Source organism: Bicyclus anynana, chromosome 13 (genome assembly GCF_947172395.1).
Source record: "Bicyclus anynana chromosome 13, ilBicAnyn1.1, whole genome shotgun sequence".
Classification (NCBI taxonomy): Eukaryota; Metazoa; Arthropoda; class Insecta; order Lepidoptera; family Nymphalidae; genus Bicyclus; species Bicyclus anynana.
In genome coordinates this window covers 13,286,406-13,308,211 of record NC_069095.1, presented here as the reverse complement: position 1 = coordinate 13,308,211, position 21,806 = coordinate 13,286,406, and the positions used below count along the sequence as shown (strand labels likewise).

The 21,806-nt window shown below is 38.4% G+C and overlaps 3 protein-coding genes across 8 annotated transcripts in view; 1 reads left to right on the top strand and 2 right to left on the bottom strand.

Moving 5' to 3' along the window:
* The window catches only part of LOC112044486 (liprin-alpha-1), a 178,780-nt gene that overhangs the window by 154,091 nt on the left and 2,883 nt on the right, over positions 1-21,806 (bottom strand). The window lies entirely within an intron of this gene.
* On the top strand, positions 18,158-20,303 carry LOC128198672 (uncharacterized). Its single transcript, XM_052885089.1, has 2 exons — positions 18,158-18,432; positions 19,284-20,303. Exons 1-2 carry the CDS (start codon positions 18,158-18,160, stop codon positions 20,167-20,169), a joined length of 1,161 nt encoding a protein of 386 aa, XP_052741049.1. The 3' UTR covers positions 20,170-20,303.
* Positions 18,426-20,799, bottom strand: LOC128198673 (uncharacterized). The gene is made up of 2 exons (XM_052885090.1): positions 20,309-20,799; positions 18,426-19,244 (listed from the first exon to the last, which is right to left on the bottom strand). Exons 1-2 carry the CDS (start codon positions 20,481-20,483, stop codon positions 18,601-18,603), a joined length of 819 nt encoding a protein of 272 aa, XP_052741050.1. The 5' UTR covers positions 20,484-20,799; the 3' UTR covers positions 18,426-18,600.

Here is a 21,806-nt window from a genome sequence, read left to right as displayed (position 1 = left end):
TGATGTATGTATGTACATAAAAAAAAATACCGACCGAATTGAGAACCTCCTCCTTTTTGAAGTCGGTTAAAAAGGAGGAGGTTCTCAATTCGAGTCAATATTTTTTTTTTGTTTGCAAGGGTATACTCTCGAGGTCGTCCCATTTTTTTCATGTCAGGGTCTGGTGATGGGATCTTTGAGAAACCGATGGGCCTTTCAAAAATCGTAAGAGCATTATTCCCGAGTGCAACAGGCTATATTTTATCCCCGCATTCCTACGGCAATGGGAACCACTCGGGTGAATCCGCGCGGCGTCTACTAGTTTGAAAATAAAGGTAAGCCCGTGACTCGTTGAACCTTTACCGGGTTCAATAAATATTAAGATTGAAGAGATTGTGCTCTCAATGGTAAAAGATACCGTCCGGGTGCCGGGTTAGGTAAAAGGAGAGATTTATGTAGCAAAGTACTTGAATTGTGTTCAAAACTCTATTCAAATATACTTTAATAAGCCCTTTTGATTCATCAAAGGTCGGCTATTGATTGCAAAATAAACTGAAAATGTAGGATGTAATTTATAATTTACTAGCGGACGCCCGCGACTTCGTCCGCGTGGAATTCAGTTTTTTACAAATCCGCGGGAATCGTGGATTTTTCCAGAATAAAAAGTATCTAGCCTATGTGTTAATCCAGAGTAAAATCTATTTCCATCCCAAATTTCAGCTAAATCGCTTCAGTAATAGCGGCGTTAAAGAGTAACAAACATCCATACAAACTTTCGCATTTGTAATATTACCTTGCATTTCAATTGTATGGTGATTGTGGATTAAGATCTATTTATTCTTAGTAGACGCTCCGCGACTTTGTCTACGTGGAATACGGTTTTTTAAAGTTACTTTTCCTTATTTTATATACTATATAGGATAACATTATCGATCAACGCGTGAAGAACCCTAATTGATCCAAATACATATACGAATATGCATAATACATATAAAATAGTAACAGGTCTAATTGTGTACATACGACATTTTATAAATTTTAGTTGGAAGGCATTTTTGTTGACCGGGATTCACGCGGTAACTACTGAATGAATTCAAATGAAACTTGGCACGATTTCAGACCATAATATGAAGAAAGTTATAGGATATTTTTTACCGCGAAAATATCGGATCGAAAGTTTGTATGGTCCTTCATTATTCAAGTTACATTTGTAATAATTGGTATGTGTGTACTACCAGAAAAATACTAAAAATAGTGTCATTCAAGATTTTTCTAAATTCTACCCCTAAAGGGTTAAAAAGTTTTTAATTAAATCGTTCATGTTTTTACTTATGTTTTTGTAAAATGTTTAATGGACTATTTATTTTATATAAAACAAGCGAAATATAAATAGAAGGGAATGAAAATTAAATAGGGTTTGATAAAGTTTACATCGACTTCCACGTAGACCAAGTCGCGAGCTTCCGCTAGTAATTAGTACCTATACATTATAGTCAGATCATTCTACCTCGAGCTAAAGTTGACTGTCGAGGTGTTTCAAAAATGTTTAGTAATAGTGACAAAGAAAGATAGACAAACAAGGGTTTTCCTAAAAATCATTAACTCTCACGTTCTTCGCAAGCGAAGCCGGGACCGATTAAACGCGTCACAACATCATACACCACTACGTAAAAAATGTTCGCACGCCGTCAACTCCACACAAAGTCGATGAATGAATCAAATGGACGCTCGCGAGGCGCGAGTGGCGCGGCGTGGTGGGAACCGGTCGGAGCCCGACCTTGTCAAGGCGAGCGAGTTCAAACAACCTGCTGGGACGACATACCTACCGCACGACCGCTAATACTAAGGGTGCTTTTCCACCAGAGATGTGCTATGCCGCTATGCGTAATTCTGAAATCTACGCTACGAAAATATGTGACCGTTTCCACCAGTACTAAGCTATGTAGCTGTGAATCTGCGCCGCCACAATGTAGCTGCGCGAGTAAGATGCGATGATGCGATAGCTACCCACTCGCGACGGCCAATCGCAGGCATCCATAGCATTACTAATTATAAAGCTGAAGAGTTTGTTTGTTTGTTAAATTGAACGCGCTCAGGAACTACTGGTCCGATTTGAAAAATTCTTTCAGTATTAGATAGCCCATTTATCGTGGAAGGCTAAAGGCTATATATTATCCCCGTTTTCCTACGAGAACGGGAACCAGCCAGCGTCAGCTAGTCCTTCTATATAAAAAACATATCTTAGTAGAATCCGTTTCCACCAGTGCTAAGCTATGTGCACCAATGAATATGATTGGTGGATATCAAACGCTTCCATAGCAACGTAGCGTAGCACACCTTTGGTGGAAAAGCACCCTAATGCCTGACTACACTAAACTTCTCAATAGTATTTATGGAAAATAATTAGATATCGACGTTGGTAAACTATTTTCTCTATACATTGACAAAAATGTACTTGCGGTGAGTATACTAACTGTGACTTTAGTATTTTTCCTTTTGACCAAACTTCAAGAATCAAGATCAAGCTGGTACCTATGTATTAGATTTACACAAATACCTTCACAGTCTATATGTCTAGCAGAACAGTATATGTATACACGTATACATATACTGTTCTGCTCAATACAGCACAAGGGTATTAAGACGATCTCCGTGGCGCAGTGGTATACGTTATTACGTCCAGTTATTTCATAAATAGTAGTAACTAATAGTTTCACCACTGTAGTTCCCGTTTCCGTGAGAATACGGGGATAAAACACACTCGTAAATAACATGGCATTCTATTAGTTATAGAACTTTCAAAATCGGTTTAATACGAGTAGATCAAAAGATTAGCCCTAAATTAAATTAAATTAAACATCTTTTAGAACGTGAAGAAACCGTGTCAGAGAGTGGTCTCTCTGGAACACAAAAGGAATTCGGAATCCTTCATTTTATGAGGAAAGCGGGGACGAAAAAATATCTGGTTAGTAACAACTTTTGTTACTCTACCCTCCTCCCAAGCTTGTATCAATAACGAGGTTATTAAAGTTGTTACTAACCAGCTTTTTTTTACTGTTGCTTAATTAATAGTTATACAACTTAACAGTCACATTGGATGAGATGGATATGGAGATGATAAAGACAAAATCAAGTCAGAGTCAACCTCTCTTTCATTTCAATTTAAAAAACACATGTATGATAGTTAACATTCATATTACTCAAGTTCTCCCTCAATGTATTCTGCTAATAGTTTGTCTACAGCCAGAGCACAATGTTTGTCTATGGCAATGAGCATTTAGCCTTTCGCAGTTCGCGCCGTGCTCATGACGTAATATCATGTTAATGTATTCAAAGCACTCGCAGGCAAACTGCGGGGGCTTCATTGATCTTACTCGTGTCTATGTTACACATGGCATTTAGGGCCATTAATGACTAGTCATCATTATCGGCGCATTTAAGACCTGGAGGACTATTCTGTAAGATGTTTTGCATAACTCGCAAGTGCGAGTTATCTCTTTTTATCTAACACGATACTATAGAAAGAGAAAAATAGAGGAGAATTCGAAACTAGCACTTGCGAGTTATACAAGACATCGTTACAGATTAGACCTCCAGGCCTTCTTTTAAGTGAGATTTTTTATTCTTTCAGGTGAGATTGTAGTGGAGGGTTAAGTTAGCCCTTCACTACAATGTCACCTGATGGCAAGTGATGATGCAATCTATTCTTAAGATGGAAACGGGCTAACTTGTTAGGAGTAGAACGATAATCTACACCCCTTTCGTTTCTACACATCATATCGAAACGTTAAATCGCTTGGCGGTACGTTTTTGCCGGTAGGGTGGTTACTATCCACCGTCGAAACCTCCCGCCAGCCAAACCTGGAACAATTAAGAAAACCTCAATCGGCCCGGCCGAAGATCAAACCCAGGACTTCTGTCTTGTAAATCCACCGCGCACACCACTGCGCCATAGGGGCCGTCAAAAGAGCTCCACCATGGTGATTCAATGCGAATTGGCGAGCTTAGTGTGATAATGTTACTCTTTAACGATCACAATCAGAAGTTAATGATAATAACCGGGAGAGTCGGCTCTACGTACTCTCTGAGGCACTGCCAACTTCCCAACTCCGGACTAAAAATTTGAATCTACTGATTATTCCTTCAAAGAACGAAAAGCTTAGTAATTCACAGCGGCTAGCGCGACTTAGGATACGAACCAGAACCTCGGATCTCGTGACCAAAAGCCATATAGGCTTGTTCCGCTGGACTAGGAGGCAGTCATTAAAAATCTATTAGGTGCAAATTGCATCTAACTAGTATCTACGAATGTCTGTATGGTCGGACGGTGCATCACTATGTTTGTGGAAAAAAAGTGTGCCTGCAATAGTCAGAACTACCTTATTCTATGAAGGCTGAAAGTCAGGTGACTGGAGACAGGGACTCTTCATAATATTCCGCGGATAATAATATCAAAAGATTAGAACAAATGAGTATCTGGACCCTTGAAATCTGCTACCTTCCAAAGCCGCATATTTGGCTAACACACTTATGGTTCGAACATAGGCTGACACATAGCTTCAGAAAAAGAGGTATGAATAAAATAAATAAATAAATATACTTACACAATACACACATTAATACTTAGGCCTAATATAGTGTTTTATGGATACTAACAGTGGAGAAAAATGATGAAAGACAAGACAAAGGAGTTTGAACAACATCGTCGACTCGACTTAGATCGGAAGCGAAATGATCTTAAGCTTCGTCTACCTGTCGCAATCCCGCACATTTACTGTGATGGTGTGCTAACTTGTACCCTATGTAGTCGTACTTTTAAGACCAATAGGGTACATTAGTCACTGGAAAGCACACCAGAGAACTATCCATCAGAGTTCCTTATCCAGACTTGAGGAGTCAGAAGCGTCGCTGTACCCGAAATCGGCTTTGAGGCATCATAAAATGTCGTTGTCGTCTGGTATATCTGGCCATCGCAGGCTTTAGTCTACAAGGCAATGAGCGTTTAGCCTTTTGCGGCGGGCTGGATGTGTGTGACACGTAATATCATGCTAACGTATTCAGAGCGCCCGCTCGAGCCTGCGCCGCGTTTGATCTTACGCGCCTATCTGTTTACTTTATACGCCGTTATTAAGAGCTAGTAACGATGAGTACACAACTTGATGAATATGGTGCCCCACTTAACATCAGGTGGGTGGTAACCCATCCACCTCCTCCACGTGCTCAGACAATTGGTATAAACATAAATATCTAACACACAATTTATAGTCATTAGTATGTTATTTATGTTTTTAGTATTACTAATTTACCTCCCAATAGGTGGACTGACGATATCAAGGCGTTGAATGCAGGTTTCTCGAAACCCTGATGTTTGGAAGTTTCTACTAAGGGGATATGTTTAACAGAAGACGTCAATTAACTTAGCTAAATAGCCATGGTGATATAATAATAATAGTGATATAATTATTGTGGTAATTTAATCAAGTTGCGCTAGTTCAGAAATCCACGAATCTCTGTTTAAAAGTAGCCAATCATATTAAAATGGTAACTGTTTATGACCTGAAAAAGTCATTTTGATCGAGCAAAGGATCCTAGCACTTCTCTGTTATAAGGCAAGGCAATTTTAAATACACCAGACTAGTCGGCAATTTGTTAGTTAAATTATTTTGATTCTCAAAACGACTACAATAAATTTCACATGCGAGCAATGCCGTCGGTTATAACTAGCCAATGACAGAACCCAGGACCTCCCTCCTCATCGCTGAGCCGGCGCGGTTCGTGTAGGTGGCGGCGCGTATATTTAGAGCGGTCGATACGCTCCCAGACGAGCTCTCTTAGCGCCAGGAACACTGCAGGATATTGCCCATTGCGGCGTTTGTCTTGCCACCACTGACGTAGACAGATTGAAAATACTTACTTCACTTCAAAAATATATAAATAGTATATTGAAATCTTGCCTTTTTTTAGCCGAACATCGGAAAACTATATAGCAGATTTTTTTGTTTCATCTCGGGGAAGCCTAGGAGAGCTTAAAGCCAAGTTTTCGGGATCCTGCAGGGTTATTATGTAACTCGGTGTACCATTCAAACAATCAATCACTACATCGTTTTTCATTGTATTTTCGGTTTTGCAATCATCTAACATTGTATTTTCAACGAAATAACATAAGTATCTCCATTTTACGTGAAGTGGCAGTAATATAGAAGTGGTAGTAGCAAAAAGTAAGATTATTTCAACGAAAAACCGATATTTACGTAATTTCATTGAACTATGTTAAATGTTATGTTAAATCATAGTAAAACGAAGAAATCACTACCATTTCATGTAAAATGACGTAGCCAAGATCATAATTACGAAAATACGATGTAGTGACTTATTATTTGAATGGTTATGTACCGAGTTACATAATGACCCTGCTGACCCCTAAGCATTAGTCGTTTTTTTCAGTTAAATGGGCAAAACATACAACTGTGAAATAAATAAAAGGACATTTTTGTAGGAAATTGGTTTACAACTTTGTTCCTATAAATTTTTGTCATTTGTGCTGAAAAAAAAAAAAAAATAAAAAAAAATACCGACCGAATTGAGAACCTCCTCCTTTTTGAAGTCGGTTAATTATCTAAATTGTTCGCGCAAAATCTGCAGCAAAGTAATGGGAATGAACGAATTACTCGTAGACGAGATGTGAGGGTGTTCCATCCTTCCATCACTGACGCCCATCTTCTTCATCCTAGCGTGGCCCCACTATGTGGGGTCCGCTTTCCGGCATAATCTCGCCCACTTTGCCTGATCTTGGACATTTGACCGGTTCTACGCCCATCGTTCCTCTAAATTGAAAAAGAACAAAAAAAAACGACAGTAAAGTTGCACCTATTGTAGCGCCTAAAGCAAAATACTCAATCAGATTTTTTTTTTATCTAATTTCATGAGTACGCCAAAGCGTGCCCAATCTCTGTCGGAATGGGCCGCTCCCAATCAAGCGTCGTTTGATGTTTCTGTGAGTCGCCCTTCGAGCGTCACCGGAAGCCAACAACGGCAACAGGGTAGCTACACACAACGCGTCGCGGTAAGTGCGGTTTCAGATTAGACTGTCGTTTCATCTTACGTGCTTACACGCGCTTTTCATAAAATCTAACAAGCGCACTTAAAAAATTAAAACAAATTTAAACAGTTTCGCAATATGGGGTTTTAAAAGTAGAGTGTATTAATAAAGACACGAGAATTTTTAAACCAAGTTGCTTCATGCTGACCTTTGGCTTTAATTCATTACAATAAAAATTTTAACAAAAGAAAACAAGTTTCGCTAGAATTCTAAATTCGAAATCGTATATGTATAACGCGTATCAGATTTTGCGCGTAGCGTGCACATGTGATAAAAAGTGCCGTTTTATTTTTCTTATTCAACCCGTAACGGCCCATTTTAAAATTAAACGTACGCTCTAAACCTCTTAAAGAAATAATACTATAATATTGTCAGGGTACGATTTACGCTTAGACACGACTTCAGGCAACGATTGTGTGCGTGCGGGGGACTGTATATCGGCGTGTTAACCGCTGCCGCCCGCGCCGTGTGGCCCGGCCCTAAGGCGGGTGTTGTGTTTGAGTGCCGCGCCGGTCGAAGGTCGCGGAATGTTAATGGGATCGCTTACCATTTCTCCTTGAGCCTTTTAACTCAGCCGCTCGGAAGTCCACGTCGTATATTTGGATTTCCGGAACACTGAATATGGCAGCAATTTAGCGCCAGTTCTCAGGGAAATTCAGAGACTTATATAATCACTTTGGCCTGCCACACTGCTCTAATACCAGTTGGCAGGCTCGTTCGACTTACTCATTCAGATATTAAATAATAATCAAGGCCTCTCAGAGCCATGGGGTGTGACACAACAAACTTCTTCACCCACTTTCGGAATTTCAATGAAGAATGCAAAGCTCATGGCCCGACCCTGGAGTCGAACAAGTAAACAGGACTGCTACAAGACTACCTACAGTAAAACTTAGTCAACAGTATGTGAAATGCATGGAACTGTAAAACCGCGACTATATTAAACGCTCATACCCTTATCAGTTGCGTTGGAAGACACCGCCCGAATGCGATCGGCCGATACGAAACGTCGATACCTGTTCGTCTTCCATCATCCCTTAGACAAGCCCATTAATTCGAATAAACATAAAATTAGCGTCAGCGGGGCGCGCTCGGCGGTTATGAATATTTCAGGGCTACAGGTTTTGTGTAAACGGCCCTTTTGTACGGAGCTCAGCAGCTCATCGTTACACAGTACAACTATCGTACAGATTGCTTCCACGGTATACAGCAGAATTGATTCCACAGGGGTGTGGGGATTAAAGAAGCGATTTCAATGAATGAATAAGCGAGCGGCAACCTACTTATTCATTAATTTATTGCAATGACCGCGAGTGGTCGCCTGTACCTCTGTGCTTTACCTATAAGTATTATAAGTTAAGTTTAGTTTCAAGTCAACGAATATATCTATCGTGTATGTGTGTGTGTGTGTGTATTTAACGACTATATTATCATATGTAACTCATTATCAGATGTTTATAACACTGACCGGGAACCCTACAACAGAAAAACACCTCAGCACTGCATGCTACTGAACACGTCTTGCAGTGCACTGCCCCGCACCCTGCTATTAGTGATAGGTTCCCACGCATTGTAACGTATTACTTTGTCTTTTCTTAAATTACTAACAATATTACTTACTTACGAAATTAACTATCTTACATTTGTGTTATTACTGTGACTAAGTTCCAAAGCTTAACGATACGGTAGCTAATCTGCGGTGTTTACATACAACAAAAATAAGCATCGCCATCGCGGTCCGACAATGGCGCTTCCTCGTATTGTGGCGGAACAATGGCGGGCGGCACAAAGCCGCCGGGAAGCATGCCCGCTGTCGAAATTATGCTCACGGCGGACAAATGTAAACCAATAGCAACACAACCCGAAATATCGCGCTCTTTATTTACGTTGAGACGAAAGAGATGGGACTGGTAGGTACTACTCCCTTTTTTTTATTCTTCACAAGTTAGCCCTTGACTAATATCTCACGTGATTTGTTTTTGTTTTTTTTTTTTAAAGAATATTTGCCATATTTTTTATAATATGACCAATATTCCCGTTTCCTCCAACTAGTCGGGAAAGACTGTGGTAGGAGTAGAGACGACAATAGACTAACGGGGCGGGGATCGAGCCACCACCCCTCGGTGGTGAGTCCGACCGCTCTTACCGTTGAGCTATTGAGGCTTATATATAGGATTGTAAGTGAAGATGCAATCTAAGATGGAAGCGAGCTTCTTGTAAGAAGTAGAATGAAAATGGACATCCCCTTTTTGGGTTATGGAACGCTAAATCGCTTGGCGGTACGTCTTTGCCAACTAGCCACGGCCGAAGCATCCCACTCAGCTAGACCTGGATCAATTAAGAAAACTCAATCCGCCCAGCCGGTGATCCAGTACCTCCTTCTTGTAAATCCAATGCGCATTTCTCTTCACGATATATGTACCTAAATGTCGTTGGTCGCATGCTAGCTGTAGTGAAGTGATAATGGGCGGTTACGCCTGCAGTAGATACAGTACGGACGGCTGATTGATTGCTGATCGCGCCGGGATTAATTGCCGTCCGGGCGATTTTATCCCGCTCCTGCCGATGACCCCGCCGTTTGACACGTCAACTATTTTTAGACGCCCGCCAAACTCCAATAAAGCCCGCATGCAATCTCACCGGCTGTGAATAATAACGATTTTAAATCAAAGTGACGGACTTGCGTCGGTTTGGATACGTATCCCTTACCCGAAGTATATTTTAAAAGATACGAATAGGCTACGAAACTACTGAATTGATTTTAAAAAACTCTTTTACGGGCGGAAAGCTACGTTATCAGCGAGTAACATGTTGTTACTTTCGTCCGCGTATTCTCAAGGATTCGAATCGGATGGAGTGTGTAGCCGCCAAAAGCTAAATAAAATTAATAATTCCTGAATATATTTAAATTGATTTTTACACGTGTTTGAGACGACTTTACACAGCGAAAACGTGTATTATACTACCTAGGTTACCTACAACGTTCTCGGCTTTATTCTGGGCCCAGTTATGAAATAGGCTTAGGTATTACGAGTATAAACTTATCTGAGCAGCGCCTGCAGCTCGCTCTGTGACCCGTTTAATTGATTCACAGACGGAGTCTCGGATAACTTACGAATAAGATTTACTTAACTGACTCAGGAGGTCTCAGTTTATGTCTTGTTATTGCCTTTTCATATTTAACTCAGTTTTCTTAATTCTAAAAAAATATCTTGCAAATTCGTAATAATCATCATCAAACCTCTTTTCTCCTAACTTAAATTTATTAACTTTAAGTAGATAGGATTAGTTTACAATAACTTTCGAAACGTCTGATTTGTTCGTTTGACAAAGTATTTTAGAAGAAAAGTAAATCAATAAATAAGCAAAATATAATATGGAGTAGGTACTAATATAGTGGAATATTCATTGAGTACATCATTTATATCATCCTTAAAGTCCAATCTTATTATTATGGGTACTAACAATGGATTATTTTTATTAATAATTAAATGAAAACAAAAGCTGGTTTTGAGTACGTTTCATCACCCAAGCCTTTCATAGTACTGTTGTACTTTTTAACTAATAAGTAGGTACCTAATAAGTCATCTAGGAGTAAATTGACGTCATTTTAACGTCAGAATATCTTACATTTTCAGAAGATCGGCAGCATTGCAATCATTGGTTTACCTGTAAAAAAAACACAAATTTACTCGATTTACTCTTTTATAAAGAATATTCGCCATATCTTTTAAATATGATTGCTAGTTTTCCTCTCGCACCAACTTCTACTAAATATATAAACTAACCACATTTTAGTTCGTTGGAATATATAAATTTAACTATAAGAATAAAAGAATGCATTTTATCTATGCAACTCTGTTAACTCAACTCTATTAGTTACGTATTACCTCGAAAGTTAAATTATTTATTCCTAAGTTAAAATTCAACAACGCATTGCGATATCTAAACAGTAAACACATTTACGCAACGCACACCGCTTTGCGAGCAGTATTACAAATATTGTAAAACATTTTCCTCGCGTGTAGAGGTCGGTATGCGATTGAGCAATCATCATAATTGGGTTCCATCTTCATACTGAAGATTGGTGACCACCTAAAGGCATAACATACGACCACTTTTTATCAAGATAAAATATCATATTGTCGACCAATAGTACCAAACTGATATCGCACTCTTTAGTTGCGATAGGAAGAGAGAGCTATACAGGGTGCTGGGGAGTATTTCTCATAACTCTGGGGTTATATTCTTTAACGACAATCAATTAAAAATGTTCAAGGAACATGTGTTCTAAAATTAATATTTTCGAGGTAAATAATATTTCTTTTGTAAATAGATCTTAAAATATGTCCCTTATACGCATCCTTATAATTATGACGTAGACAAGTTTTACGTATTTCAAAATGCATGGATAGTTTTAGAGGCGTGCGTTTCATAGATAGTCGAAAATATTTGTTTTTTTTTCGTTTACAAGAATATTTGCCATATTTTTATAAAATGACCAATATGCCTATTCCTCTCAAACTACTCGCGAAAGACTGTGCTACGACAATGGACCAACGGGGCGGGGATCGGGGAAACCAGCCATGTACGGTAGCAAATTATGGAGTTTGGACTGTGAAGGAAGGTTTCTTGGGTCCAGACCCTTAACTTTGTTACTTTAAAACGTACTTAGTTTTAACTTCTATTTTAAGCTTTCAGTCATTATAAAAAGAGGTTGCTTTCGTTCTATAGTAATCGATCAGAAATTAGACACCTAGACTTTTTGAATTTGATATAACACGAGTATTCCCATAGGAACACAATCTACACGGGTGAAACCACAGGGAAAAGCTAGTACATAATGGGTTTATATTAGTACAGTCGTACATCAGCAGAAGCTATTAATCTCGCCAAAGGCTTTGACGGCAAGAGACCGAGACCTTTAAGTAAAAGGCTTGAGAAAATGTAGGAAAATACAAATTGTTTATTTACAAAGCAAGAAAGGTCGTCTGGATCTCGTTTCGCATTATAGATTCAGCTACAAAGTGATAATGGGCGCGTTATACAGGCGGCTCCATTATGCCACAGACTGTGCGTTTTATAATATTACTAGCGGACGCTCGCGACTTTGGTCGAGTGGAAATCAATGTAAACATTCCACCCCTATTTCATCGCTTTAGGGGTTGAATTTTAAAAATCCTTGAATCACATTATATTTCGTATTTTTTAAGATTTAAGAACAAATTTTTAAAACTGTTAACTCTAATAATGGAGGACTTTCCATACAACTTTCATTATTATCGCCTTAGGGGTGGAATTTATCAAAATCCTTTCTTAGGGGATGCCTACGTCATAGTAGCTTCATGCATGCAAAGTCTCAGCCCGATCGGTTTAAAATTGACAAAATTTCATACAAGTTTGTATGAAATTTTGTATCCCCTATTTAATCAATCCCCTTGAGGGTACAATTGATCAAAATCCTTTCTTAGCGGATGCCTACATCATAACATTTACCTGCTTGCCAATTTTCAGCCCGATCCGTCAAGTGGTTTGGGCTGTGCATTGGTAGATCACTATGTCAGTCAGTCACCTTTGAGCTATATATATTTAGATTGTCCAACTTCGAAAGGAGGGTAATTTTTTTTGGAGCGAAATGTAAGTTTCCTCGTCGTACATTTGTACTCGTATTATGTATTATAACTGCCTCGGTTAACTAATGGTTAGTTCACTAAGGTTAGTAACTTCGGATATGAGGTCTAAGGATGGAGTTCTTTAGCCCTAGCAAGCGTCACAGACATGTCTTGTTGAGGAGAAAATTACAATAGCAATACAAACAAATAAAATACAAAAATAATAGCCGCTATTATTTTTGTTTTAGCCGGGGTTGAAATATCGCTTTTTCTTTCTTCCTAACGCAACGAAAGAGAGTGATATCTCTGATGCGCCGCTATTGGTCGGTATTTGTCGCTATCTCTCATGACTCATGTCGATATCTCTCATCTCGTATCTTAGGTCTATTGTCGTCGGGTTATGAAGTACAGTCTTACTTATAAGATATTCTCAGAAGCAAACATTGGGAAGTTGGTGATATTACCCCCATGTTTTTAAGAGTCGTCATTCCTTTATCATTAAGTGATAATCGTGTGTGAATATGAACCGAATGAGAAGTAGGTACACAGTAGTAATTTAGAAAACAACCCCTTCAAGGGTGTGCGCTAGGAAGGGTGTTACAATAATGTAAGCCGTCAGAAACTAACTCCAAGTTAAAGTTAACAGGCGAACTTGAACAGCTAAGATACGACATACTAGGCCATTAGAGGCAGCCGCGGCAACAGTGATAACTTGTATAACAAGAAAAACTAGCACGAGTGAGTATATACATTTTAACAATAAAGGTAAGGACATAGTTATGACCCACACTCACACGCGAAATACACACTCACTTACACACAAACACGCACGCACGCAAACGCACACACACACAGACACGCACGCTTACACACACCCGCACTTACACGCTTGCATGTAGGTACACACACACTAACGCATGCACACAAAGTTACTAACATTACATTTAATCCAAAAAAATGTTTTTTTTTTTATTATTATTGATTGGCTATTTGTAATCTACTTTTAAAATTTGTTGTATATTTTATGTTAATTCATCATTTATGTCATTGTACCTATGAATATGTAGCTAAGAGAAGCCACTAGACCTTAAGACACGGGCTGGACTGGTTTAAGGGCCAGGACGTCATTGTAATTCTGTACTGAGTATTTCTAAAGTAACATAAAATATTAGTAAACATTTTTTATATCTTATAAGTAACAGAGAGTTTGCAATCAGTAACTTGCACAAGGTTATTAAAGTCCGGCCGCTCAGAGATTGCGTTTTCTGACAGGTCGTGCAAATGGAACAAATATGTCAAATTACAATTGCCTCGTTTTTCGTCTCTCTCTCATGTTACATCGCCCATTCGGCCACGACCTGTCAGCGACGCAATCTCTGAGCGGCTGGACTAGGCAAATTACACGTGTATATTTTACAAAACAGAAAATTCCTTCTTCAAATCGTGTGTTTTTTACGAGGTGTATGAATGCGAGTGCATGTATGCATGCGTAGGCAGAGGTAAGCACTTCAAAGATGCAAATCTTTGAAGTGCTTACCACTGCCTACGATGACCAGAACTTAGTTTATGAAGGCTGAAAGTTTGTTAGTCAGTTTGCTCTTACCTACCTAATTACCTATAGATGAGCACGGTAGCTAATTATGATGTTTGGACTTGGACTTGGCTTTGGAAGTTTAAATTAGTATTGAGTATACTAGTCCATGATGAAACACTATATCGTTTTTATCGCATTTTTGTTCATGAATATTCATAATTAAGTATCGTAATTTTACGTAAATTGGTAATAATAGTATTAGTATAATAATAATAGTATTAGCAAGTAGTACTTAACGTTATTTGGAACGTTAGGACATTGAGGAGGCCTTTGCCAAAGTTGGGCTAACAGACAAAGTTGTTGGTGTCACTTTTGATTAAATAATTTGTAAAATATGTACCTACTTCTGAATAAAGGCTATTATTATTATTATTACAACTTTGGACTATAACTGAAACTGAGGATCTGAATTGAGGCTCGAACGACGCGAGTGAAGTCACGGGCTTCTGCAAGTTATAACATAACTGGCGGTGCTAAGTCGTCAGCCCGCGTCGAGCAAGGACTCGAGAGCGGAGAGGAAATATCCAAATCCGGCACTGCGCAGCTAACTAGGGTACTACAGTTGGTACGTGACCATTTAGTGTTCCTATTCTGTGTTACTAAAAATAATAAGTAATGAATTTTTTAAAGCAACAGCTGAGGTTTTGGTTAGTTCTTTTCAGTAAGATCTGCCTGTCTTGTCTTATATATAACTAGCAGACGCCCGCGACTTCGTCCGCCCTTAAACCGCTTTATTCCGGCCCAAGTCGCAAAATCCCTTCTTAACAGACGTGTACTAACTATAAACTATCTCCCTGCTAAATTTTCATTGTTGTCAAGCGGTTTTCGATACTTCGTGATGAGTAAGTAACCTTTCAATCTTATAATATCATCATATCAATTTCAAAAAGTGGATAAATGCTACTACTATTTTATAAACAGATCTCCAAATCAATTTTAGACTTGCCAATGGATAAATTACTTACGGGATGTCGGTAAATTCTTTTTTGGCATCTAAACATATCTTTGCCCTCGAACTAAACGAATAACTTGAGTAAATGTGGATACGCCAATAGTATAAATACACCTAGGCCAAAATACCCTTCAAGAACGGCTCTCTAAGCCAAAGTCCGAGTCTCAGAGGAGACGTCTTTAGAAATTCGTTCCGATACTGCTTCTGAGATACGTGATAGCCCAGTGGATATGACCTCTGCCTCCGATTCCGGAGGATGGTGGGTTCGAATTCGGTCCGAGGCATGCACCTCCGACTTTTCAGTTGTGTAAATTTTAAGAAATTAAATATCACGTGTCTCAAACGGTGAAGGAAAACATCGTGAGGAAACCTTCATACTAGAGAATTTTCTTAGTTTTCTGCGTGTGTGAAGTCTGCCAATCCGCATTGGGCCAGCGTGGTGGACTATAATTGGCCTAACCCCTCTCATTCTGAGAGGAGACTCGAGCTCAGCAGTGAAATAATATGGGTTGATAACGACTACTGCTTCTGCATTTCGGGGCCTCATCACGCGATGCTCTGCGCTCACCCAATACCCCTCGTGACGCTGAGGTCCCCTCAAGGAGCTAACGGTTCTTACACAAAAAAAAAAAATATCAATAGTTCAAACTGGAATCAAATCCAAGATCTCTCGGATTTGAGTTCGTGCCTCGACCGTGAAGTTATTGGAGGCATAAATTCGGCATTGGCTCTAAAACATTGATTTATCGCGTGGGGCCTACATCTAATTCATATTTAATGGTTTCCGATGGTGTTGTAAGTTAGTAACCCACGCCACGCTGCGGTTTCGGGTAATGGGTACATAGCTTCACTAAACAGAGTTTTCATATCTTATTAATGTAAAAAAAAAACATAAATTTGAATTGTTTGTCTGTGATTTCAAAATAACTGTTTATTCAAGTGTTTATAGCTATTTACACGATACTAAAACATAATCAAGGTTTTTGTCTGTTTCTGTCTATATGTTTGTTCGGGCTAATCTCTATGGAAAATAGAGGAGGTTATGGACTAACATATAGGCTACTTTTTATCCCGAAAAATACATGTTTTCCGCAGGATTTGTGAAAAAAACAGACTTTCACGGGGACGAAGTTGCTATCATCCGTTACTAAAACATACTAGCGGACGATCGCAACTCCAAAATTATATTTTGTGGTTTTTTAAAACCATCCATTCAATGTACAGAATTGATCTCTCTACAGTACATAATATGTTTATTTATTTATATTGCACCCTCAAGCTCTTTCTCCGCAAGTCCTGTCATCAGGGGTTGCCTGTTTAGATATTGCTTATATAGCAATAAAGCCGCCTATGCACGCTATTTTTTAGATTTCATTATTCTTTTTTATTTTTTTATTTATTTTATATTGTATGCAACAAAGTGTTTCTTCTTCTTCTTCACTTTCATTGGGATGGGACGAAAGAGAGCGATATTTGCTTAGTACCTCTTGGCTTGTAACCTGGACCTTATCAACCTGTTAACCACTGGGCCAATGAGGCACTTCTAAATCTCTGGGGGCAGGCGGCGGCATACTGGCAGATGCTCCGATAGTGCGGCGGAAATTCGCCATATTGCAGAGGATTTTCTTGTCATACCTCCTCTATGCTTACCCGCGTCGCCCGCCAGTGTGCGCCGAGTGCCGACCATAAGGTCCACAAATCTCAGCTTCGCGATAAAATGCACACAAAATAGGTATCGGATATTGGCGACTCGCCAGTGGGGAATGGGCACCGCAATGTCAAACCAATGTTTAGAAGTTTCCTGACATTCAGAGACGGTCGTCTTAAAGCCAAGTTACACGAGGAGAGTTTCCCGAATGCAATAGATACGTAATAAATAATAATAATAAAGTCTTTATTTATTTCATACAAATTAGTAATACAATTTTTTTAATACATTTTTTTTTTCTTTTTTCTTTTTATATTACGTTTGCATGAATCCCATTGTTTTGGGTATAGGCCTCCTCCAGCAGTTTCCACTTTCCTCTGTCCCGTCCTGACCTCATCCAATCCCTACCAGCCACTTGAGCAATGTCATCTGTCCAGCGCTTCTGAGGTCTGCCAACTCTCCTTTTGCCTAGTGGACCCTGCCATTCAGTGACGGTAAGTGTCCACCTGTCGTCTTTCAACCGCGATACATGTCCTGCCCATTGCCATTTTTGTTTCAAGGCATGTTTTAAGGCATCTGTGACTCTGGTTCTTTCTCTGATCATTTTATGTCTGACCTTATGGATGGAAAAAAAAATCCAATAGATACGTAGCATCTATTAATTAAAGCGATTTTAAAATTAATATAATAAAGATCTCACATTGGCTAGACCTTCGTCATTTTATAATAATCAGTCCAAAAATGCACTGCCTGATCTGGTTAGTCAATACAAACCTAAAAAGCAGACAGAACGTTTATTTATATAATATGTATATATGATATAGTGCCTACCCTGTTACAAAAACCTTGTGCACGCCACTGCCAAACATAGGTAAGCATAATGGGTAAATATGGAGTTTAACCCTCGTAACTTTAATTTAAAACCTGACATTTCAAAAGAGCTTGTAAAATAAGCTTAATTTAATAAATGAATTTGGTCTTTGACTATGACACATAACAATTAACAAAGGCCCAAACCTTACATCCACTAAGAATGTTGCCTAGAAAGTTACTGTCTTTAGGCATTTAAGGCTGTGTCCCCAGTAAGCAAACTGTCAGCGGCCGACTGAGTGAGCCGCAAATTTGCAGCGAACTGAAATTTGAGTTAGCTGCAGACTCAAATCAATTTTCGTGCGTCGCAAGCAAACTTGAGAGAGTTAGCCGCTTATTTAGCCGACCGACTTAATTATCACTTTACTTTTGTTGTACGAAGGGAGTGGTTGTGTTGGTCACGATGGATATTTTTGAAGTAATTGGTATCTTAGAAGCGCTGAAAGAGGATAAAAGGAAGCACTGGGTTCACCCATTATACAAGAAAAGGTTGAGCATTGGACAATTTCACACTCTTTATCCAGAACTAAGGAAACATCCAGAAAAATTTTACGACTATTTCAATATGACTTCTCATACATTTGATGAATTGCTTAAATCTATAACCCAGTACATAGCTAAAAATAATATCACAAGAGATACATTATGTCCCGAAGAACGGCTTACTATAACTTTGAGGTAAGTAAATAATTAACGCTTTAGGATTTTAAAAAAATATGTTATTTTTATTGTAATACAAAGTCACTTTCGCATTTATAGTTTTTAATTTAACAATCACTTTTCAAAGTTACTGTATTATTTAAATTGAATTAAGAACATATATGGTAACATTAAGTTGGTAACCTGTCATTCCTCATCTTCAGTGTGGTTTGAATCGCCTCGCAATATTGCTTCTATGTCTTCTATTTCCGCTGAAGAACCTGTAGAGCTATGTGATGGACTGTTTCGAGGGTAGTTTTGCACATTTGGTGTACTGCTGCTTCCACTCGCATAGCGATACTGATGTGGGTACTGGTAGGCATTCGTCCATCCAGTTAGCATCATACCACCGTCATAATTATTATGTACACTATATTTTATATTTTTAATAATTTTCATCACTTCGAACCGAAATTCAAAATTCTGTGTTGGGGACATTGTCTTCATTTCCGGTAAAATATTTAGTAGAAAGTTCATATCTGGATCGTTTTCTCTTTTTTTTTCCATCGAGTTAATTAGGGCTTCTTGAAACACAGTCATCTTTTTTGGTCTTCTTGAAACACAGTGATCATTTTCATCTAAAATAGCGCTACTGTCGCTAGACGTCTCGGCGCTAATATTGCCAGATGTCTGGTTGCTAGCTCTAGAAACATTTAAAAACTGTAACATGTCCAAGTATGGTGTCTTGCGTTTTTTTGTTGCGCCACTTCCGCTTTTGACTGAGGAATCCTTATTTTTTTCTCTGGTGTGATAGTCGCGCAAACCCTTCCATTTTTTTTGTAGGTCTTTTACTGAAACAGAAATAATCGGTAGTTCAATATTCTTTCCAGATTCTTGTCAAGTGGACTAAGTTACAGAAAAATTGCACAAGAGTTTCTTGTTGGAAAATCGACGGTATCGAAAATAATAAGTGAAACTGCATGCATTATATGGGATATTTTACAGCCACAGGAAATGCCGGAACCTTCTGAAGAATTGTGGCTAGAAATAGCAAAACGATATTATAAAAAAACCAACTATCCTAATTGTATAGGATCTATCGATGGCAAGCATATCCGTATTAGAAAACCACCAAAAAGTGGGTCTAACTATTTTAATTATAAGAAGTTCTTCTCAATTGTTCTGTTAGCCGTAGCAGATGCAAACTGTTCTTTTATAGCTATTGATGTAGGTGCTTGCGGACGAAATGCTGACAGTAATATATTTAAAGAAAGTGGTTTTGGCAAAAAATTGGCGTGTGGGTCTCTGAAGATTCCTAACTCAACTAAATTGCCTAATTCAAATGGATTGCCCCAACCTTTCGTGTTTCTTGGAGATGAGGCATTTGGATTACAAAAGCATATCTTGAGGCCTTTTCCTAATAAAAGTTTAAATAAGGAAGAGGGAATTTACAATTATCGTCATAGTCGAGCTAGGAGATGCGTGGAATGTGCATTCGGCATCCTAACAAGCAAATGGAGAGTTCTGCATACACCGATCGCTACTAATGTGAATACAACCATCGCTATCGTAAAAGCCGTTTGTATTTTACATAATTTTGTCATAGCAAGAGAACAAGCACAATATGCACATATTTCGCGACGTACCTCAACAACTCTTACAAGTTCAAGGAGCCAAATTATTACTGTATCAAATTCTGGAAAAACAACAAGAGAAAACTTTAAAAACTATTTTCTTAACGAAGGAAAGCTATCCTGGCAAGAGAAATATTTGTAAGTTGTAGCTACAGGAAGAAATAGTGTAACGGAGTGTGTAAAGCCGTAAATACTATGTAAATTATGATACTTTGTTTTATGTAGTGAGTGATACAAGTATATTGTTGAATAAATAATAAATTCATTAGAATGGAACTTACTTCTTTTTTGTTTAGTGTTTTCTTCTAAGTTTTGCCAATCATCGTATATAATTTCAGCGACTTCATTCCAATTGCTCTGCTTTAATACTCTGTTGCTGTATTCTTCACTCGACATGTTCCATATGCATGGTCTATTCTGTATTTCACTAATGAACCTTTCCGTATCAAAGGACATCTTGGATTTTCAGTGATGTGTGTGTGCGTTGAGATTAGTTAGGTGCGATGCAAAAAAACACGTCCTAACACGATGATAGCTTTTTTCCAACTATCCGAATAATCAGTTTGCGGCAAACTGAGTCACTACGCCCGGCGAACAACCAATCGCCGCCGCCGACTGGAACCGGTTTTGGTGGGAGTCGGCCGCTCACTAAGATAGTCGGCGCGCGTAACGCTGCAAACTGCGTACAGTGAGCGCAAAACTAGCAAACTGTGAACACGCCATTTGAAATATATGGAAGGGCGTACTAAACCGATACGCCGCTAACTCAGTTGGCCGCTGACAGTTTGCTTACTGGGGACACAGCCTAAGGCTGAATGGTCACGCAGCATAGCAAATATTTTTTCTCTAGTAGAAATAATTTTCTATTTTATCGCCTCATTAGTCCAGTGGCTATGTGTGATTATGTGGATTCAGACCTGTGAGTTTGAGTCCTACGTCAGGCCAAAATTGATGAATTTATTGAGAAGTTAGATGTGTTGTAACCCCTGAATTTTCATGTCATTGTTTTTAAAGCTGAAATGCTATGAGCTAGTAGTAAATGTTATTCAACCATGCAAGTCAATGTGTTGAAACTTAACCAACAGAAAGTATTGGTTAAGTTTTAACACATTGGTATTAACAATATTTACATTTGTGTCATCAAACTTAATGTTTGCATACACACTAAAATAGCAATTTTTTAAATACATAAATCAGTCAGATATTTTATGAGTTTATGTTGCAGTCTCTCTCTCTCTCTCAATGTTTCATCTCAGGATTTTATTTTTATTATAGTTCTATTATGCCAGACATCAATATACTATGGGCAGTATTTTATAAAAAAAACAGCTATAGCATAACATTGTTACAAACAGCTAACAAACAATTGTAACTAAAAATATTTTTTTTATTGCATTTAAGTGTTTGTGGAGCAAAAAAACACTATGGATTAATCTTTTTTCGCCCTCATAAACACTAAACATCCCTATACTGTGTACAATACTGCCAAAGCTACAGTTAAGATAGAACTGAATAGGGGCATTTATCTACACCATGTTATAGTCAATCTATTCTGGGAAATCCTTTTCTTTTAATTTGCCTCTGTAATATAGTGGTAAGATGATTTGATGTGATGATGTTTCATCAATACTTATATTATAAAGAGCTAAATTTTGTGGTAAATTTGGTAAATTTTGTAGGAGGTAATCTCTGGATCTACTGAACCAATTCAGATTTTTTTATTACAAAATATCTTTTCAAAATCAAAATCAAATCAAAAATCATTTATTTCAAGTAGTT